We start from the raw sequence: 17,500 nt of genomic DNA on the forward strand, positions 1-17,500 counted from the left end.
TTGCTCTATAAATCCCTTAGTGCACTGGGATTGTTTCAATAACGATATTGTCAGTACCACCAGAGAAAAAAGAAGATTCAAAACGCACATTTTGCAACGCGCATTTGGATAGGCGTAACTGTGTGGTCAGGTTTGTGTCACTGGATCTACTTTTGTGTGGGCTGTCTCAAGCGTGTCGTGCTTTCGTCACACGCAAACTCTTGTTTTAATTTCTGTTGGTAAATTCCAGTGAAGCGTTAAGCTAAAAAGTGATGACCTTTCACAGAGACCTCATTTAAACTCGGAGAAAGGACTGTACTCTTAATTATTTGCGATTCGAAACCTTCATCGAGCTTCGACAGATTGACTGTGCAGAGTGTTGCCCCTTGAATTGACTCCGGCCAAGGCCACGGTTAGCAGACTCGGATTTTCAAAGTAAATGTGGTATGTTTCTTCTGTTGTATCTTCACTCATCGGGGAGACTGGTACTATTATATATGAACCGTAAGAATGCTGTGAACCCTACACGTAGTATGTCCCCATCGTTTGCTTGTTCACATTTGCCCAACATGTTAATTTGCTGCGAGGTTTATGTCGTCTGCTAGGGCGGCTAGGGCAAGCGAACCACGGCACTGCACTGCAGTCTCATTTCAAAAACAACAATTGCTCGTCTGCACGCATAAGGCAGGCTGGTAATAAGTTTTATACATGGTAAGAACGTTCTTAACCCTACACGTTTTCGATTCCGATTGTTGTTGCCTTGAAATAATAATTCGGAAACCATTCATTTACTGAAATGATGCAGTCGTATTTCAGTGTAATAGAGTCTGCTACGTATATATTCCAAATGCTGATCTAGTTCAGTGGTACGTTATCGGAATAACACTTGTGTTTTCTGTTAGCTGCTGGGAATTGTATACTAACTCATCATTTGGTAATGTGGATAATAAGCTACGGCATAATTATGAGAAGATTCTTCGCAAGTCGAAACTGAAAAATAGACACAGCGGGTTCTATTTTTAGATAGTGGCAACTGTGGCACAGGCACATGCAATCTGTCAGAAAAAAACCACTTCTGCTTTAATTGAGAAGCAGGAATTTATAGTATTTTGGTATTGTGGAGAATATAAGCTGCATGTCATTAATTAATTCTGAGGATGGGAGCACAGTCTCGCTTAGGCAAAGGGCGGAAGAATACGCTCTGTGGAAAAGTTAGCGCACTCCAAGAGTGCGCTAACAGTTTTAGCGCATCGCCATTAGCCAATCAACTGGTTCACATCAGTCATGTGACACCAGTACTTACTGACAATTATCATTATTATTATTATTATTATTATTATTATTATTATTATTATTATTATTATTTAAGTTATTGAGACATCCCAGTGCACTAAGGGATTTATAGAGCAAATCTCGAAAATTCATTATTGAACGAAGCGCATAGCGCTGAGTTCAATAATTATTTTCGAGATTTGCTCTATAAATCCCTTAGTGCACTGGGATTGTTTCAATAACGATATTGTCAGTACCGCCATAGAAAAAAGAAGATTCCAAACGCACATTTTGCTACGCGCATTTGAATAGGCATAACTGTGTGGTCAGGTCGTGTACAGTAAGATCTACTTTTGTGTGGGCCGGTGTCTCAAGTGTGTCGTGCTTTCGTCTCACGCATTTTGATTTCTGTTGGTAAATTCCAGTGTAGCGTTAAGCTGAACAGTGATGATCTTTCAGAGATACCTCATTTGAACTCGGAGAAAGGACTGTGCTCTTCATTATTTGCAATTCGAAACCTTCAGTCGAGCTTCGATGGATTGACTGTGCGGAGTGACTCCCCTTGAATTGACTACCCCACGAAGGACTCGACGGTTCGCACATTTTCAAAATAAATGTGGCATATTTCTCGTGTTGTATCTTCACTCATCGGGGAGTCTGATACTAAATATGAACGGTAAGAATGCTCTGAACCCTACACGTATTATATCCCCATCGTTTTTTCGTTCACATTTGCCCAACATGTTAATTTGCTGAGCGGGGTTTATGTCGTCTGCTAGGCAAGAACAATCGAACCACTGCAGTCTGCACTGTCACTGAGTCTGCACGAATGAGCCAGGTAGGCTGGTAATAAGTCTTATAATTATATGGTAAGAACGTTCTGAACCCTACACGTTTTCGATTACGATTGTTCTTGCCTTGAAATAATAATTCGGAAACCATTCATTTACTGAACTGATGCAGTCGTATTTCAGTGTAGTCTGCTACGTATGACAGAGTCGATCGAATCAGTCTTCCAAATGCTGTGTACGTTATCGGAATAACACTTGTGTTTTCTGTTAGCCGCTGGGAATTGTATGCTAACTCATCATTTGGAAATGTGGATGATAAGCTACATGCCACTAACACGGCATATTATGAGAAGAATCTATGCAAGTCGGCGAAAATGAGATGAAACACAGCGGCTTCTATTTTTAGACCACTGGCACTGGCACAGGCACATGCAATCTGTCAGAAAAAAAACCCACTTCTGCTTTAATTGAGAAGCAGGGAATTTATGGTCATTTGGTATTGTGGAGAATATAAGCTACATGTCATTAATTAATTCTGAGGATGAGAGTACAGTCTCGCTTTGGCAAAGGGCGTAAGAATACGCTCTGTGGAAAAGTTAGCGCACTCCAAGAGTGCGCTAACAGATTTAAGCGCATCGCCATTAGCCAATCAACTGGTTCACATCAGTCATGTGACACCAGTACTTACTGACAATTATTATTATTATCGTTATTATGTATTGATTGCAAATGACAGAGCTCGATTGTGCAGATATTACAAGGAAAGTTGCTCTTCGCCGACAGTCAGGAATCACAGCATGCACGATGTCTGGCCAATACAAAAAGCCACATGAGCCTGTGTAAATGAAAATCAAACTACAGTTAAAAAAAAAAAAGTTACCGACCCTATTTTGTTGGCCTTGTCATTTGAAACAAATTTTGATTTGCCTTATTGAATCAGGAACGTTGGGAGTGTCTCGGGTTTCTTTAAAACTATATACTAATGAATACCAGGACACAACAGAAATTGGGCCATGACTTTTTGGAGAGAAAAGCAATAAACGTGAATCTGTCTCGCAAAGATAGTTAATGCGTACAATACAAAATATTTTTGAACCACCTCCTCCTCCTTCTTCTTCTTCGTTCATGGGCTAAAACTCCACCATTCACTCAAGTTTTTGCACGAGTGGAATTGTACGTGTATGACCGTATTTATATCGCCATTCAGGCAGCCATACGCCGCTTTCGGGGGAAGCATGATCAGTATTTTCGTCTTTCTATAACACACCGAACTCTGACATGGCTTACGGGATGTTTTTCGTGCGCACTTGGTCTTGTGCATGCGTGTACACGCGAAGGGGGATAAGGCACTAGCATGTCAGTTGACCATGGAGATCGGAAAAAATCTCCACACTTAGCCCACCAGGCGGCCGCGGCCGGGATTTGAACTCACGACATTCAGATTAGGAGGCCGATGTCCGATCCACTGTTGAACCGAAAACACTCACCTGGATAACCTCTCTCTTCGAGTGATGCAGTCTCAGGGTCGTCTGCTCGGGTTGTCGTGTTTCCATCAGTTGTCTCCCCTGTTACCAATACAAAAACTGTTCAAATAACATTCCTTTTCTCTCCTCCGTTGACTTGTAAAGATTGAGTAAGAATTACAGTATAAAGCTGCACCTGCAATAATGTAACGGCATGCAACGATTTAATCTAAAACGTTTCCATCTGCAAAACGAGTATTATCGAGCTACCCCGTACAGGGGCGCATGGGGTGTTTGAGGACCGATAACACCTTCGTAAACCTGACAGCAGGTCCCTCTCTAGGGGATAGACGGGAACACTGGTCCCAATGTAGGTCCCAGTTACCTGAGAGGACGTTAAGCCTCATAGTCATCAGGGCCGGATCTGGGGGGGGGGGGGTTCCTGGCGTTCCGGAACCCCCCCCCCCCCCGGCCATCCAATGTACCTCTCAGAGAAAACAAATGTGGACTTTGGACCCCTGCCTTCAGTTGGAACCCCCCCCCCCCCCCCTCAAACGAACTTGGTCCGGCCCTGGTCATAGTCACTGGTCCTCACTCAAAACCCAACTCTCATGTTTGACTCAAAGAAACCTGTTAAGGCTGTCAGCCCGAAGTCGACTTCGTGAAGACTTTTTCCACGGAAGATTCAGTGACAAAGCTTTGTGCAGCCAGCTTCGTGGAGTAGACTTCGCCCAGTTAATAAAAGGTTTTAGGAATAACAGTGACCACACCGTGGTACACTGCTTCTGCTGGCGCACTAAACGAAGCGAGGGGCCGATGACCTTGTGATCCCAGGGTCGCGGGTTCCAATCCGGACCGGGACGGACACGGGTCAACTTTATGTGCAGACCCAGAGACGGTATTCATGTCCCACTCCCGTGTCACCACTGTGGCACGTAAAAGACCTCGGTCATTCTACCATAAGTGCAGATAGCTGATGCCACCTAAACACGCATAAAAATCCGTGTATCTCATCTACAGTCGGGGTAAAACCCGGGAACATGCCCCTAATGGCTTTGCCGCGAGCGCGAAACTTGAATTTCTCTCTCATGACGTTGGGGGAAGAAGAGGGTGGTCACAAGTTTCACAAGTTTTCAAAATTAGTTTTGGAAAGGGGGAGGGGATTGAGGGGGGCGGGTGGGGGGGTTACTTAGCACACTACATTGGGGTATGCACGTTAAAGATCCCACGATTGACAAAAGGGTCTTTCCTGGCAAAATTGTATAGGCGTAGATAAAAATGTCCACCAAAATACCCGTGTGACTTGGAATAATAGGCCGTGAAAGGTGGATGCAGCGCCTATAGGCTGTTGATCTACTGGCCGATGTGAATGCGTGATATATTGTGTAAAAAATTCCATCTCACACGGCATACGCGCTTTAAACTTCGGATAAGGCGCTATATAAATACCCGTTATTATTTATTATAAGGGTAGGTGTGTCTGTGTGAATGGATGCGTGACATGCTTACCTGTCTCACTGCGATTTCTGTCCAGGATATCAACAAACTGCAAGCATCCTGGGTCTTCCTGGGTAGGTATGCCTGCAAAGAGTTAGGTCACAGGTGAGACTTAGTCGTAGTATAAGTAAACCTCGAATTTGAGTGTATGATTGGTTGAAAACCAGTTTCGGGTGGGGGTGGTCTGTTTCTCTCCCTCTATGTGTGTGTGTGTGTGTGTGTGCGTGTGTGTGTGAGTGTGTGTGTGTGTGCGTGCGTGTGTGTGTGTGTGTGTGCGCGTGTGTGTGTGTGTGTGTGTGTGTGTGTGTGTGCGTGTGTTGGGGGAGGGGGGAACTACTATACTGATTTTAACTTTAAGAATACATCATATACATTTATCCAAGCTTGCATGTGAGTATGTCTTTTTACATTTAGTCAAGGTTTGACTAAATGTTTTAACATAGAGGGGGGAATCGAGACGAGGGTCGTGGTGTACGTGTGTGTGTGTGTCTCTGTGTGTGTGTGTGTGTAGAGCGATTCAGAGTAAACTACTGGACCGATCTTTATGAAATTGTTCATGGGAGTTCCTGGGTATGATATCCCCAGACGTTTTTTTTCATTTGTTTCGATAAATGTCTTTGATGACGTCATATCCAGCATTTTGTAAAAGTTGAGGCGGCACTGTCACACCCTCATTTTTCAATCAAATTGATTAAATTTTTGGCAAGCAATCTTCGACAAAGGCCGGACTTTGGTATTGCATTTCAACTTGGAGGCTTACAAATTAATTAATGAATTTGGTCATTAAGAATCTGAAAATTGTAATTAAAATTATTGTTTTATAAAACGATCCAAAATTACGTTTTTCGTATTTGTCATCATTTTCTGATTCCAAAACATATAAATATGTTATATTCGGATTAAAAACAAGCTCTGAAAATTAAAAATATAAAAATTATGATTAAAATTAAATTTCCAAAATCGATTTAAAAACAATTTCATCTTATTTCTGGTCCGTTCTTGATTCCAAAAACATATAAATATGATATGTTTGAAATAAAAACACGTTCAGAGAGTTAAAAAAGAATAGAGATATAGAAAAGCGTGCTATCCTCCTCAGCGCAACCGCTACCGCGCTTTTCTGGATTGTTAATTTCACTGCCTTTGCCACGAGCGGTGGACAGACGATGCTACGAGTGTACGGTCTTGCGGAAAAAATGCAATGCGTTCAGTTTCATTCTGTGAGTTCGACTGAGCTTGACTAAATGTTGTATTTTCGCCTTACGCGACTTGTTTTTCTTTTCTTTTACCTTTACATCTCAAACCATAAGCCGCTCATCCAATACAGGCAAATATGACCACCCCCCCTCCCCACACCCCAGGCCTTAAAAAGGAGGGAGTCTCAGAGTGGGGGTAAATTTACAGAGGTTATTAACAGACAATCTAATACAACTGCATGGGTCTTAAACGGAAGGGAGTCTTAAAAGAGGGGGTCTTAATGAGATACGATACCGATACATCTACAGCCTAGCAGTGACCTAGTTTACAAGAAACCTTCCACTGCTGATACAAGAAAGTCACTAAAACAAACGACGTTCTGGAAACTCTTTGTCATTTCTCCCAGACACAAACATGACAAGTGACCAAATCATTTCGTGACGCCACTGTTTCTAATGCTTCGCTTTTGACGTCAGACATTTTACTTTGGAAGTGAGGGTCAGAAAGAGACACTTGGTTTGTCAAGTCGATTAGTATCTCATTCTTCTTCTTCTTCTTCTGCGTTCGTGGGCTGAAACTCCCACGTACACTCGCGTTTTTTGCACGAGTGGAATTTTACGTGTATGACCGTTTTTTACCCCGCCATTTAGGCAGCCATACGCCGTTTTCGGAGGAAGCATGCTGGATATTTTCGTGTTTCTATAACCCACCGAACTCTGACATGGATTACAGGATCTTTTCCGTGCGCACTTGGTCTTGTGCTTGCGTGTACACACGGGGGTGTTCGGACACCGAGGAAAGTCTGCACACAAAGTTGACTCTGAGAAATAAATCTCTCGCCGAACGTGGGGACGAACTCACGCTACATCCCCGCCCCGACTGAGCTACATCCCCGCCCTGACTGAGCTACATCCCCGCCCTGACTGAGCTACATCCCCGCCCTGACTGAGCTACATCCCCGCCCGTATCTCATTCAAAGTGGGGTTTCACTGTACCTTGTGAGAGCTTCCCTGAAATTGGGACACTATTCTTGAATCCCCCCCCCCCCCCACCCCACCCAACCCCCTCCCCCACTGCAAACTATCACATGCCTGTGCGTAGAATTTACACCTACCTTCAATTGTCTTCGATTTTCGTTTCTTGTAGTGAATGTAGGCCAGTATCCCTGCTAGCCCCACCACCAAAGGCAGCATGACGAAAATACCAATGACGACACCAACCCCCAATCTGTCATCCGGTGACGTCAAAGGCAGTTGCTCGACCAGCGTGGAGTAGTTGACTGATGACCAAAAGACAACCAGTGTCAGTTGTTAAGTTATCTCATTGAGAGTATATGAATAATGGGTTAAGTTTATCAGCTTTTTGACAGAATGATGAACACTGAACATTTCTGTCTGTCTGTCTGTATGAATGAATCTCTCTCTCTCTCTCTCTCTCTCTCTCTCTCTCTCTCTCTCTCTCTCTCTCTCTCTCTCTCTCTCTCTCTCTCTCTCTCTCTCTCTCTCTCTCTCTCTCTCTCTCTCACACACACACACACACACACATACTGACACACCTTGGAACAACCACAACCACCACCATCACCATCACCAGCAAACCTACCCCCTCCCATCACATCATCTAAACCGTGACCACATTAACATCCCCCTCCCCCTCATCCACCCCCCCCCCCCCCTCATGTCCTCCACACACACACACACACACACACACACACACACACACACACACACACACACACACACACACACACACACCCTGACTCACATTGTGTAACCAAAGGCCGATCCATTCTGATGCTCGCAGTCGCGACCTTGCCCTTGTTCTCGTAGTTCTTGGCCTCGCATTCAATCTGCTGGTGCTCGGTCAGTCCACCGACCTTGACATTGAACTTCTGCCCTTTGCTCAGCACTTTTCCGGTGTCGGGATTACGCCAGGTGAAGCTTGGCGTTGGATTTACGTCGAGGGCGATACAGGTGAGAGCAATACCGGCCTCCGTTTCCCGTCCCGTCACTATGCTGGCACTGGATGGGCCATCTGTCAGACAGGTTTGAAGGAATTTGTCTAAATATTGTTTATATATATAAACACATGTTTACAAATATACATTGGCACGTACATACAATACACTTACATTTAACATGTATACATTTAGATTTGTGAAGGTTTGTGAACACGGAAAGGGGTGTAAGAAGGAGAGAGAAGGAGAGAGAGTGAGAGAGAGAGAGAGAGAGAGAGAGAGAGAGAGAGAAGAGAGAGAGAGAGAGAGAGAAGAGAGAGAGAAGAGAGAGAGACAAAGAGAGAGAGAGAGACAGTTTGTCTCGGCGACTTTGTCCTATCAGGAGAGGAAATAGTTTGTCTCGGCGACTTCGTCCTATCAGCAGAGGAAATAGTTTGTCTCGGCGACTTCGTCCTATCAGCAGAGGAAAACAATATCATCCAATCAGCAGAGGAAAACAGGCTGTGCATGTATCGGTATCGTATCTCATTAACAAATCGACAGTTTGACTCACAGACCACCCTGAGCGTGTATCGGTATCGTATCTCATTAACGCATCGACAGTTTGACTCACAGGCCACCCTGAGCGTATAGGTGACCTTGACCCCGGACTGCTCACTGCACGTGAAGACAGTGCCGTGCTGCTGGCGACCCACTGACCCCTCTGCCAGGTGATGATTGCTGGAGTGACCGGTCCAGGCGAAGGTCCGGTTGGGCAGCCCTCTGTCCAGTGCGATGCAATCACACTGCAGTGTGTCCCCCTCCGCCACCATGGCCGGACAGTTGTGGACTGGGGGTGCGGGGTGTCCTGCGTAGTGGTCAAACATGTATAAATCAGGAAATTGGTACATTTCTTAGAAATATAAAGAATTTGACAAATTTACTAAAGCTATTTTTCCTTCCGGTAAAATATAAAAAAAATCATGGCTGGACAGTTGTGCACTGGGGGTGGGGGGGGGGGGGGTCCTGCGTAGTGATCAAGCAGGTATAAATCAGGACATTGTTAAAATGTAATAGGAATATAACGACTTTGGCAAATTTAATCAAGCCATTTTTCCCTTCCGGGGAATTCATAAAAAGCTTGCAAAATTCCGGAAATTTCCAATGAATCTGGGAATTTTAAAATAATGCTAAAATCATTTTTTCCTGTCTTGTAAATTCATCACAAACAAGAGGCGAAGCCTTCAAGGCTCACGTAGGAAACCGACAAACAGTAACACAAACTCAATCACTCCTCACACATACACACACACACACACAGAAAGCATAGGTGACACTGTGCAAGAAAGCGAGACACTAGATCTAGATCTGTCTGTCTGCATGTAGCCTACTTACAGGGACACGACTGCCAACTATTCTCGGCCCGCTCAAAATAACAATGACCGAGACTTTCAGTAATTCCTTCTCGTGACGTCTAACCCTCTTACGTCATAATGTGACGTCTTCAAATGACGAAATGTTAAAGTTTCTACCACAGACATACACACGCACGCACACACGCACACACGCACGCACAGACAGACAAAGTTACGATCGCATGGGCTACACTTACGTGAGCCAAAAACGGCATGCAATATCCAGGAAATGTGCAAAACCCTTGACAAATTTGGGAAATTCGTAAAATCCTTGGGCGAAACAGGAAATGTACAATCTTACTGACATTTTTAGGGATTTTGTAAATGTCCTGGTTTTCAGAATTTACCTTAACATATACACGTTTTTACATTTAGTCAAGTTTTGACTAAATGTTTTAACTTGACATAGAGGGGGAATCGAGACGAGGGTCGTGGTGTATGTGTGTGTGTCTGTCTGTCTGTCTGTCTGTCTGTGCGTGTGTGTGTGTGTGTGTAGAGCGATTCAGACCAAACTACTGGACCGATCTTTAAGAAATTTGACATGAGAGTTCCTGGGAATGATATCCCCGGATTTGTTTTTGATTTTTTTCGATAAATATTTTTGATGACGTCATATCCGGCTTTTTGTAAAAGTTGAGGCGGCACTGTCACACCCTCATTTTTCAATCAAATTAATTGAAATTTTGGCAAAGCAATCTTCGACAAAGGCCGGGGTTTGGTATTGCATTTTAGCTTGGTGGCTTAAAAACTAATGAGTGAGTTTGGTCATTAAAAATCGGAAACTTGTAATTAACATTATTTTATTTTTTTTATTAAACGAACCAAAAACAATTTCATCTTATTCTTCGTCATTTTCTGATTCCCAAAACATATACATATGTTATATTTGGATTAAAAACAAGCTCTGAAAATTAAAAATATAAAAATTATTATCAAAATTAAATTTCCGAAATCGATTTAAAAACAATTTTATCTTATTCCTTGTCGGTTCCTGATTCCAAAAACATATAGATATGATATGTTTGGATTAAAAACACGCTCAGAAAGTTAAAACGAAGAGAGGCACAGAAAAGCGTGCTATGCAGCACAGCGAAACCACTACCGCGCTGAACAGGCTCGTCAGTTTCACTCCGTTATGCACAAGCGGCGGACTACGGTCATTGTGAAAAAATGCAATGCGTTCAGTTTGATTCTGTGAGTTCGACAGCTTGACTAAATGTAGTAATGTCGCCTTACGCGACTTGTTCATTTTTATATTTAGTCAAGTTTTGACTAAATATTTTAACATCGAGGGGGAATCGAAACGAGGGTCGTGGTGTATGTGTGTGTGTGTGTGTGTGTGTGTGTGTGTGTGTGTGTGTGTGTGTGTGTGTGTGTGTGTGTATGTGTGTGTGTGTGTGTGTGTGTATACATACATGTGTGTGTGTGTGTGTGTGTGTGTGTCTGTATGTCTGTCTGTATGTGCGTGTGTGTGTGTGTAGAGCGATTCAGACTAAACTACTGGATCGATCTTTATGAAATTTGACATGCGAGTTCCTGAGTATGAAATCCCCGAAAAAAAATTTCATTTTTTTGATAAATGTCTTTGATGACGTCATATCCGGCTTTTCGTGAAAGTTGAGGCGGCACTGTCACGCCCTCATTTTTCAACCAAATTGATTGAAATTTTGGTCAAGCAATCTTCGACGAAGCCCGGACTTCGGTATTGCATTTCAGCTTGGTGGCTTAAAAATTAATGAATGACTTTGGTCATTAAAAATCTGAAAATTGTAAAAAAAACAATTTTTTTATAAAACGATCCAAAATTACGTTTATCTTATTCTCCATCATTCTCTGATTCCAAAAGCATATAAATATGTTATATTCGGATTAAAAACAAGCTCTGAAAATTAAATATATAAAAATTATTATCAAAATTAAATTGTCCAAATCGATTTAAAAACACTTTCATCTTATTCCTTGTCGGTTCCTGATTCCAAAAACATATAGATATGATATGTTTGGATTAAAAACACGCTCAGAAAGTTAAAACAAAGAGAGGTACAGAAACGCGTGCTATCCTTCTTAGCGCAACCACTACCCCGCTGAACAGGCTCGTCAATTTCACTGCCTTTGCCATGAGCGTTGGACTGACGATGCTACGAGTATACGGTCTTGCTGAAAAATGGCATTGCGTTCAGTTTCATTCTGTGAGTTCGACAGCTACTTGACTAAATGTTGTAATTTCGCCTTACGCGACTTGTTACATTTAGTCAAGTTTTGACTAAATGTTTTAACATAGAGGGGGGATAAAGACGAGGGTCGTGGTGTATGTATGTGTGTGTGTGTGTGTGTGTGTGTGTGTGTGTGTGTGTGAGTGTGTATGTGTGTGTGTGTGTGTGTATGTGTGTGTGTGTGTGTGTGTGTGTGTGTGTGTGTGTGTGTGTGTGTGTGTGTGTGTGTGTGTATGTCTGTCTGTATGTGCGTGTGTGTGTGTAGAGCGATTCAGACTAAACTACTGGATCGATCTTTATGAAATTTGACATGCGAGTTCCTGGGAATGATATCCCCGAAAACAATTTCTTTTTTTCGATAAATACCTTTGATGACGTCATATCCGGCTTTTTGTAAAAGTTGAGGCGGCACTGTCACACCCTCATTTTTCAATCAAATTGATTGAAATTTTGCCAAAGCAATCTTCGACGAAGGCCGGACTTTGGTATTGCATTTCAACTTGGTGGCTTAAAATCTAATGAATGAGTTTGGTCATTAAAAATCGGAAACTTGTAATTAAAACAATTTTTTTATTAAACGATCCAAAAACAATTTCATCTGATTCTTCGTCATTTTCTGATTCCAAAAACATATACATATGTTATATTTGGATTACAAACAAGCTCTGAAAATTAAAAATATAAAAATTATGATTAAAATTATTGTTCCGAAATCGATTCAACAATTTCATCTTATTCCTTGTCGGTCCCTGATTCCAAAAACATATAGATATATGTTTGGATTAAAAACAAACTCAGTAAGCTAAAAAGAATAGACATACAGAAAAGCGTGTTATCCTGCTCAGCGCGACCACTACCGCACTATTCTGCATGGCTTGTCGATTTCACTGCCTTTGCCACGAGCGGTGGACTGACGAAACTTCGAGTATGTGGTCTTGGTGAAAAAAGGAGTGCGTTCAGTTTTGTTTTCATTTTACATCGCTTTATTATCCCATTTCGGAGAAATTCGCTTCAGGACATTTGTGACCCTGCACCACGAAATGAGTCGCATGTCACCTCGCGTGGTTCTGCGCTAGGCTTAAATTATATAAGTCCTGGGTGTGTCTTGTAACAGTGTGAGGGTCACCTCAGTCACAGTCTTATAACTCAAACAGTTTTCGCTCTTTTCTAAAACGGTTTTCCCCACTGGATAGAGCATAAAAAACTCTTTATGACGATGTAAAAATATGAAAATCATGCAAAGGTGACATGCGACTCATTCCGTGGTGGAGGGTCACATTTTTTCTTTCCTTTTTTTTTGTGGTGGATTTTGTGTAAATTTCGTCGCGTATAGTTCACAGTGTCTGCCCTGGCCTGGGTTCGAACCCGTGAGTGACTCAGACAGAACTCTGTTAGGTTTGTTTTTGTTGTGAAAGAGTGTATACTCGAGTCAAACTTTCCCACATATGACATTATAGGCAAGACACTAGGGAGAGGTGTGTCTGAAACACATGACATAAAAGGCCAGACACTAGGGAGAGGTGTGTCTGAAACACATGACATTATAGGCCAGACACTAGGGAGAGGTGTGTCTGAAACACATGACATTATAGGCCAGACACTAGGGAGAGGTGTGTCTGAAACACATGACATTATAGGCCAGACACTAGGGAGAGGTGTGTCTGAAACACGTGGACATTATAGGCCAGACACTAGGGAGAGGTGTGTCTGAAACACGTGGACATTATAGGCCAGACACTAGGGAGAGGTGTGTCTGAAACACGTGGACATTATAGGCCAGAACCTAGGGAGAGGTGTGTCTGAAACACATGACATTATAGGCCAGACACTAGGGAGAGGTGTGTCTGAAACACATGGCATTATAGGCTAGACACTAGGGAGAGGTGTGTCTGAAACACGTGACATTATAGGCCAGACACTAGGCAGAGGTGTGTCTGAAACACATGACATTATAGGCCAGACACTAGGGAGAGGTGTGTCTGAAACACATGACATAAAAGGCCAGACACTAGGGAGAGGTGTGTCTGAAACACATGACATTATAGGCCAGACACTAGGGAGAGGTGTGTCTGAAACACATGACATAAAAGGCCAGACACTAGGGAGAGGTGTGTCTGAAACACATGACATTATAGGCCAGACACTAGGGAGAGGTGTGTCTGAAACACATGACATTATAGGCCAGACACTAGGAAGAGGTGTGTCTGAAACACGTGGACATTATAGGCCAGACACTAGGGAGAGGTGTGTCTGAAACACATGACATTATAGGCCAGACACTAGGGAGAGGTGTGTCTGAAACACGTGGACATTATAGGCCAGACACTAGGGAGAGGTGTGTCTGAAACACATGACATTATAGGCCAGACACTAGGGAGAGGTGTGTCTGAAACACATGACATTATAGGCCAGACACTAGGGAGAGGTGTGTCTGAAACACATGACATTATAGGCCAGACACTAGGGAGAGGTGTGTCTGAAACACGTGGACATTATAGGCCAGACACTAGGGAGAGGTGTGTCTGAAACACATGACATTATAGGCCAGACACTAGGGAGAGGTGTGTCTGAAACACGTGGACATTATAGGCCAGACACTAGGGAGAGGTGTGTCTGAAACACATGACATTATAGGCCAGACACTAGGGAGAGGTGTGTCTGAAACACATGACATTATAGGCCAGACACTAGGGAGAGGTGTGTCTGAAACACATGACATTATAGGCCAGACACTAGGGAGAGGTGTGTCTGAAACACATGACATTATAGGCCAGACACTAGGGAGAGGTGTGTCTGAAACACGTGGACATTATAGGCCAGACACTAGGGAGAGGTGTATCTGAAACACGTGGACATTATAGGCCAGACACTAGGGAGAGGTGTGTCTGAAACACGTGGACATTATAGGCCAGAAACTAGGGAGAGGTGTGTCTGAAACACATGACATTATAGGCCAGACACTAGGGAGAGGTGTGTCTGAAACACATGACATAAAAGGCCAGACACTAGGGAGAGGTGTGTCTGAAACACATGACATTATAGGCTAGACACTAGGGAGAGGTGTGTCTGAAACACATGACATAAAAGGCCAGACACTAGGGAGAGGTGTGTCTGAAACACGTGACATAAAAGGCCAGACACTAGGGAGAGGTGTGTCCGAAACACATGACATAAAAGGCCAGACACTAGGGAGAGGTGTGTCTGAAACACATGACATAAAAGGCCAGACACTAGGGAGAGGTGTGTCTGAAACACATGACATAAAAGGCCAGACACTAGGGAGAGGTGTGTCTGAAACACATGACATAAAAGGCCAGACACTAGGGAGAGGTGTGTCTGAAACACGTGACATTATAGGCCAGACACTAGGGAGAGGTGTGTCTGAAACACATGACATAAAAGGCCAGACACTAGGGAGAGGTGTGTCTGAAACACATGACATAAAAGGCCAGACACTAGGGAGAGGTGTGTCTGAAACACATGACATAAAAGGCTAGACACTAGGGAGAGGTGTGTCTGAAACACATGACATAAAAGGCCAGACACTAGGAAGAGGTGTGTCTGAAACACATGACATAAAAGGCCAGACACTAGGGAGAGGTGTGTCTGAAACACGTGACATTATAGGCCAGACACTAGGGAGAGGTGTGTCTGAAACACATGACATAAAAGGCCAGACACTAGGGAGAGGTGTGTCTGAAACACATGACATTATAGGCCAGACACTAGGGAGAGGTGTGTCTGAAACACGTGGACATTATAGGCCAGACACTAGGGAGATGTGTGTCTGAAACACGTGGACATTATAGGCCAGACACTAGGGAGAGGTGTGTCTGAAACACGTGGACATTATAGGCCAGAAACTAGGGAGAGGTGTGTCTGAAACACATGACATTATAGGCCAGACACTAGGGAGAGGTGTGTCTGAAACACATGACATAAAAGGCCAGACACTAGGGAGAGGTGTGTCTGAAACACATGACATAAAAGGCCAGACACTAGGGAGAGGTGTGTCTGAAACACATGACATTATAGGCTAGACACTAGGGAGAGGTGTGTCTGAAACACATGACATAAAAGGCCAGACACTAGGGAGAGGTGTGTCTGAAACACATGACATTATAGGCCAGACACTAGGGAGAGGTGTGTCTGAAACACATGACATAAAAGGCCAGACACTAGGGAGAGGTGTGTCTGAAACACGTGACATTATAGGCCAGACACTAGGGAGAGGTGTGTCTGAAACACATGACATAAAAGGCCAGACACTAGGGAGAGGTGTGTCTGAAACACATGACATAAAAGGCCAGACACTAGGGAGAGGTGTGTCTGAAACACATGACATAAAAGGCCAGACACTAGGGAGAGGTGTGTCTGAAACACATGACATAAAAGGCCAGACACTAGGGAGAGGTGTGTCTGAAACACATGACATAAAAGGCCAGACACTAGGGAGAGGTGTGTCTGAAACACATGACATAAAAGGCCAGACACTAGGGAGAGGTGTGTCTGAAACACGTGACATATAAGGCCAGACACTAGGGAGAGGTGTGTCTGAAACACATGACATAAAAGGCCAGACACTAGGGAGAGGTGTGTCTGAAACACATGACATTATAGGCCAGACACTAGGGAGAGGTGTGTCTGAAACACGTGGACATTATAGGCTAGACACTAGGGAGAGGTGTGTCTAAAACACGTGACATTATAGGCCAGACACTAGGCAGAGGTGTGTCTGAAACACATGACATTATAGGCCAGACACTAGGGAGAGGTGTGTCTGAAACACGTGACATTATAGGCCAGACACTAGGCAGAGGTGTGTCTGAAACACATGACATTATAGGCCAGACACTAGGAAGAGGTGTGTCTGAAACACGTGGATAAGGAGCACGTGATGAAAGCTTGCCTCACTAAAAGCAAGGGTATTCACTTTTTCACAACTCGTACAAACCTGAGTTCGGCTATTACAGGGCTCTACCCACTGAGCTACCAGGCTCCCAGCATGTAAACCATCATAACTATCAACCTTTTTTTACAAGGCTTTCATCATATAAACCATCATAACTGTAAAACTTTTTTCATGGCTCCAAAGTTACTTTTCTCCCCGAGTAAACCATTGTGTAATCCATCGCGAAAATTGTCGGTCCATTTGGAGGCTTACCGAAAATCAAAAGTCATTGTGTAGTACTGTTTTTGTGTTTTTACATTTAGTCAAGTTTTGACTAAATGTTTTAACGTAGAGGGGGGAATCGAGACGAGGGTGTGGTGTATGTGTGTGTGTGTGTGTGTGTGTGTGTGTGTATGTGTGTGTAGAGCGATTTAGAGAAAACTACTCGACCGATCTTCATGAAATTTTACATGGGAGTACCTGGGTATGATATCCCCAGATGGTTTTTTTCATTTTTTTGATAAATGTCTTTGATGACGTCATATCCGGGTTTTCGTGAAAGTTGAAGCGGCACTGTCACGCTCTCATTTTTAAACCAAATTGGTTGAAATTTTGGTCAAGTAATCTTCGACGACGCCCGGACTTTGGTATTGCATTTCAGCTTGGAGGCTTACAAATTAATTAATGCGTTTGCTCATTAAAGTTGTCATTAAAATCGATTTTTCGCAAACAGATTTAAAATTGATTGCATCGTATTCTTCGTGACATTCTGAATCTAAAAATATATACATATGTCATGTTTATTCTTAAAATGTGATCACAATTAACGAAAATAGATTAATTAGT

General features: G+C 43.3%; 1 protein-coding gene across 2 annotated transcripts in view; it reads right to left on the bottom strand.

Moving 5' to 3' along the window:
* The window catches only part of LOC138973806 (uncharacterized), a 34,889-nt gene that overhangs the window by 2,222 nt on the left and 15,167 nt on the right, over positions 1-17,500 (bottom strand). For both annotated transcript variants that reach the window (XM_070346515.1, XM_070346514.1), the window contains exons 7-11: positions 8,770-9,003; positions 7,964-8,233; positions 7,314-7,478; positions 5,015-5,086; positions 3,530-3,607 (exon numbers count right to left, since the gene is read on the bottom strand). In XM_070346515.1, the coding sequence (XP_070202616.1) occupies positions 3,530-3,607; positions 5,015-5,086; positions 7,314-7,478; positions 7,964-8,233; positions 8,770-9,003 (819 nt within the window). The remainder of the gene's footprint in view (positions 1-3,529; positions 3,608-5,014; positions 5,087-7,313; positions 7,479-7,963; positions 8,234-8,769; positions 9,004-17,500) is intronic.

This window comes from Littorina saxatilis, linkage group LG8, assembly GCF_037325665.1.
Source record: "Littorina saxatilis isolate snail1 linkage group LG8, US_GU_Lsax_2.0, whole genome shotgun sequence".
NCBI lineage: Eukaryota > Metazoa > Mollusca > Gastropoda > Littorinimorpha > Littorinidae > Littorina > Littorina saxatilis.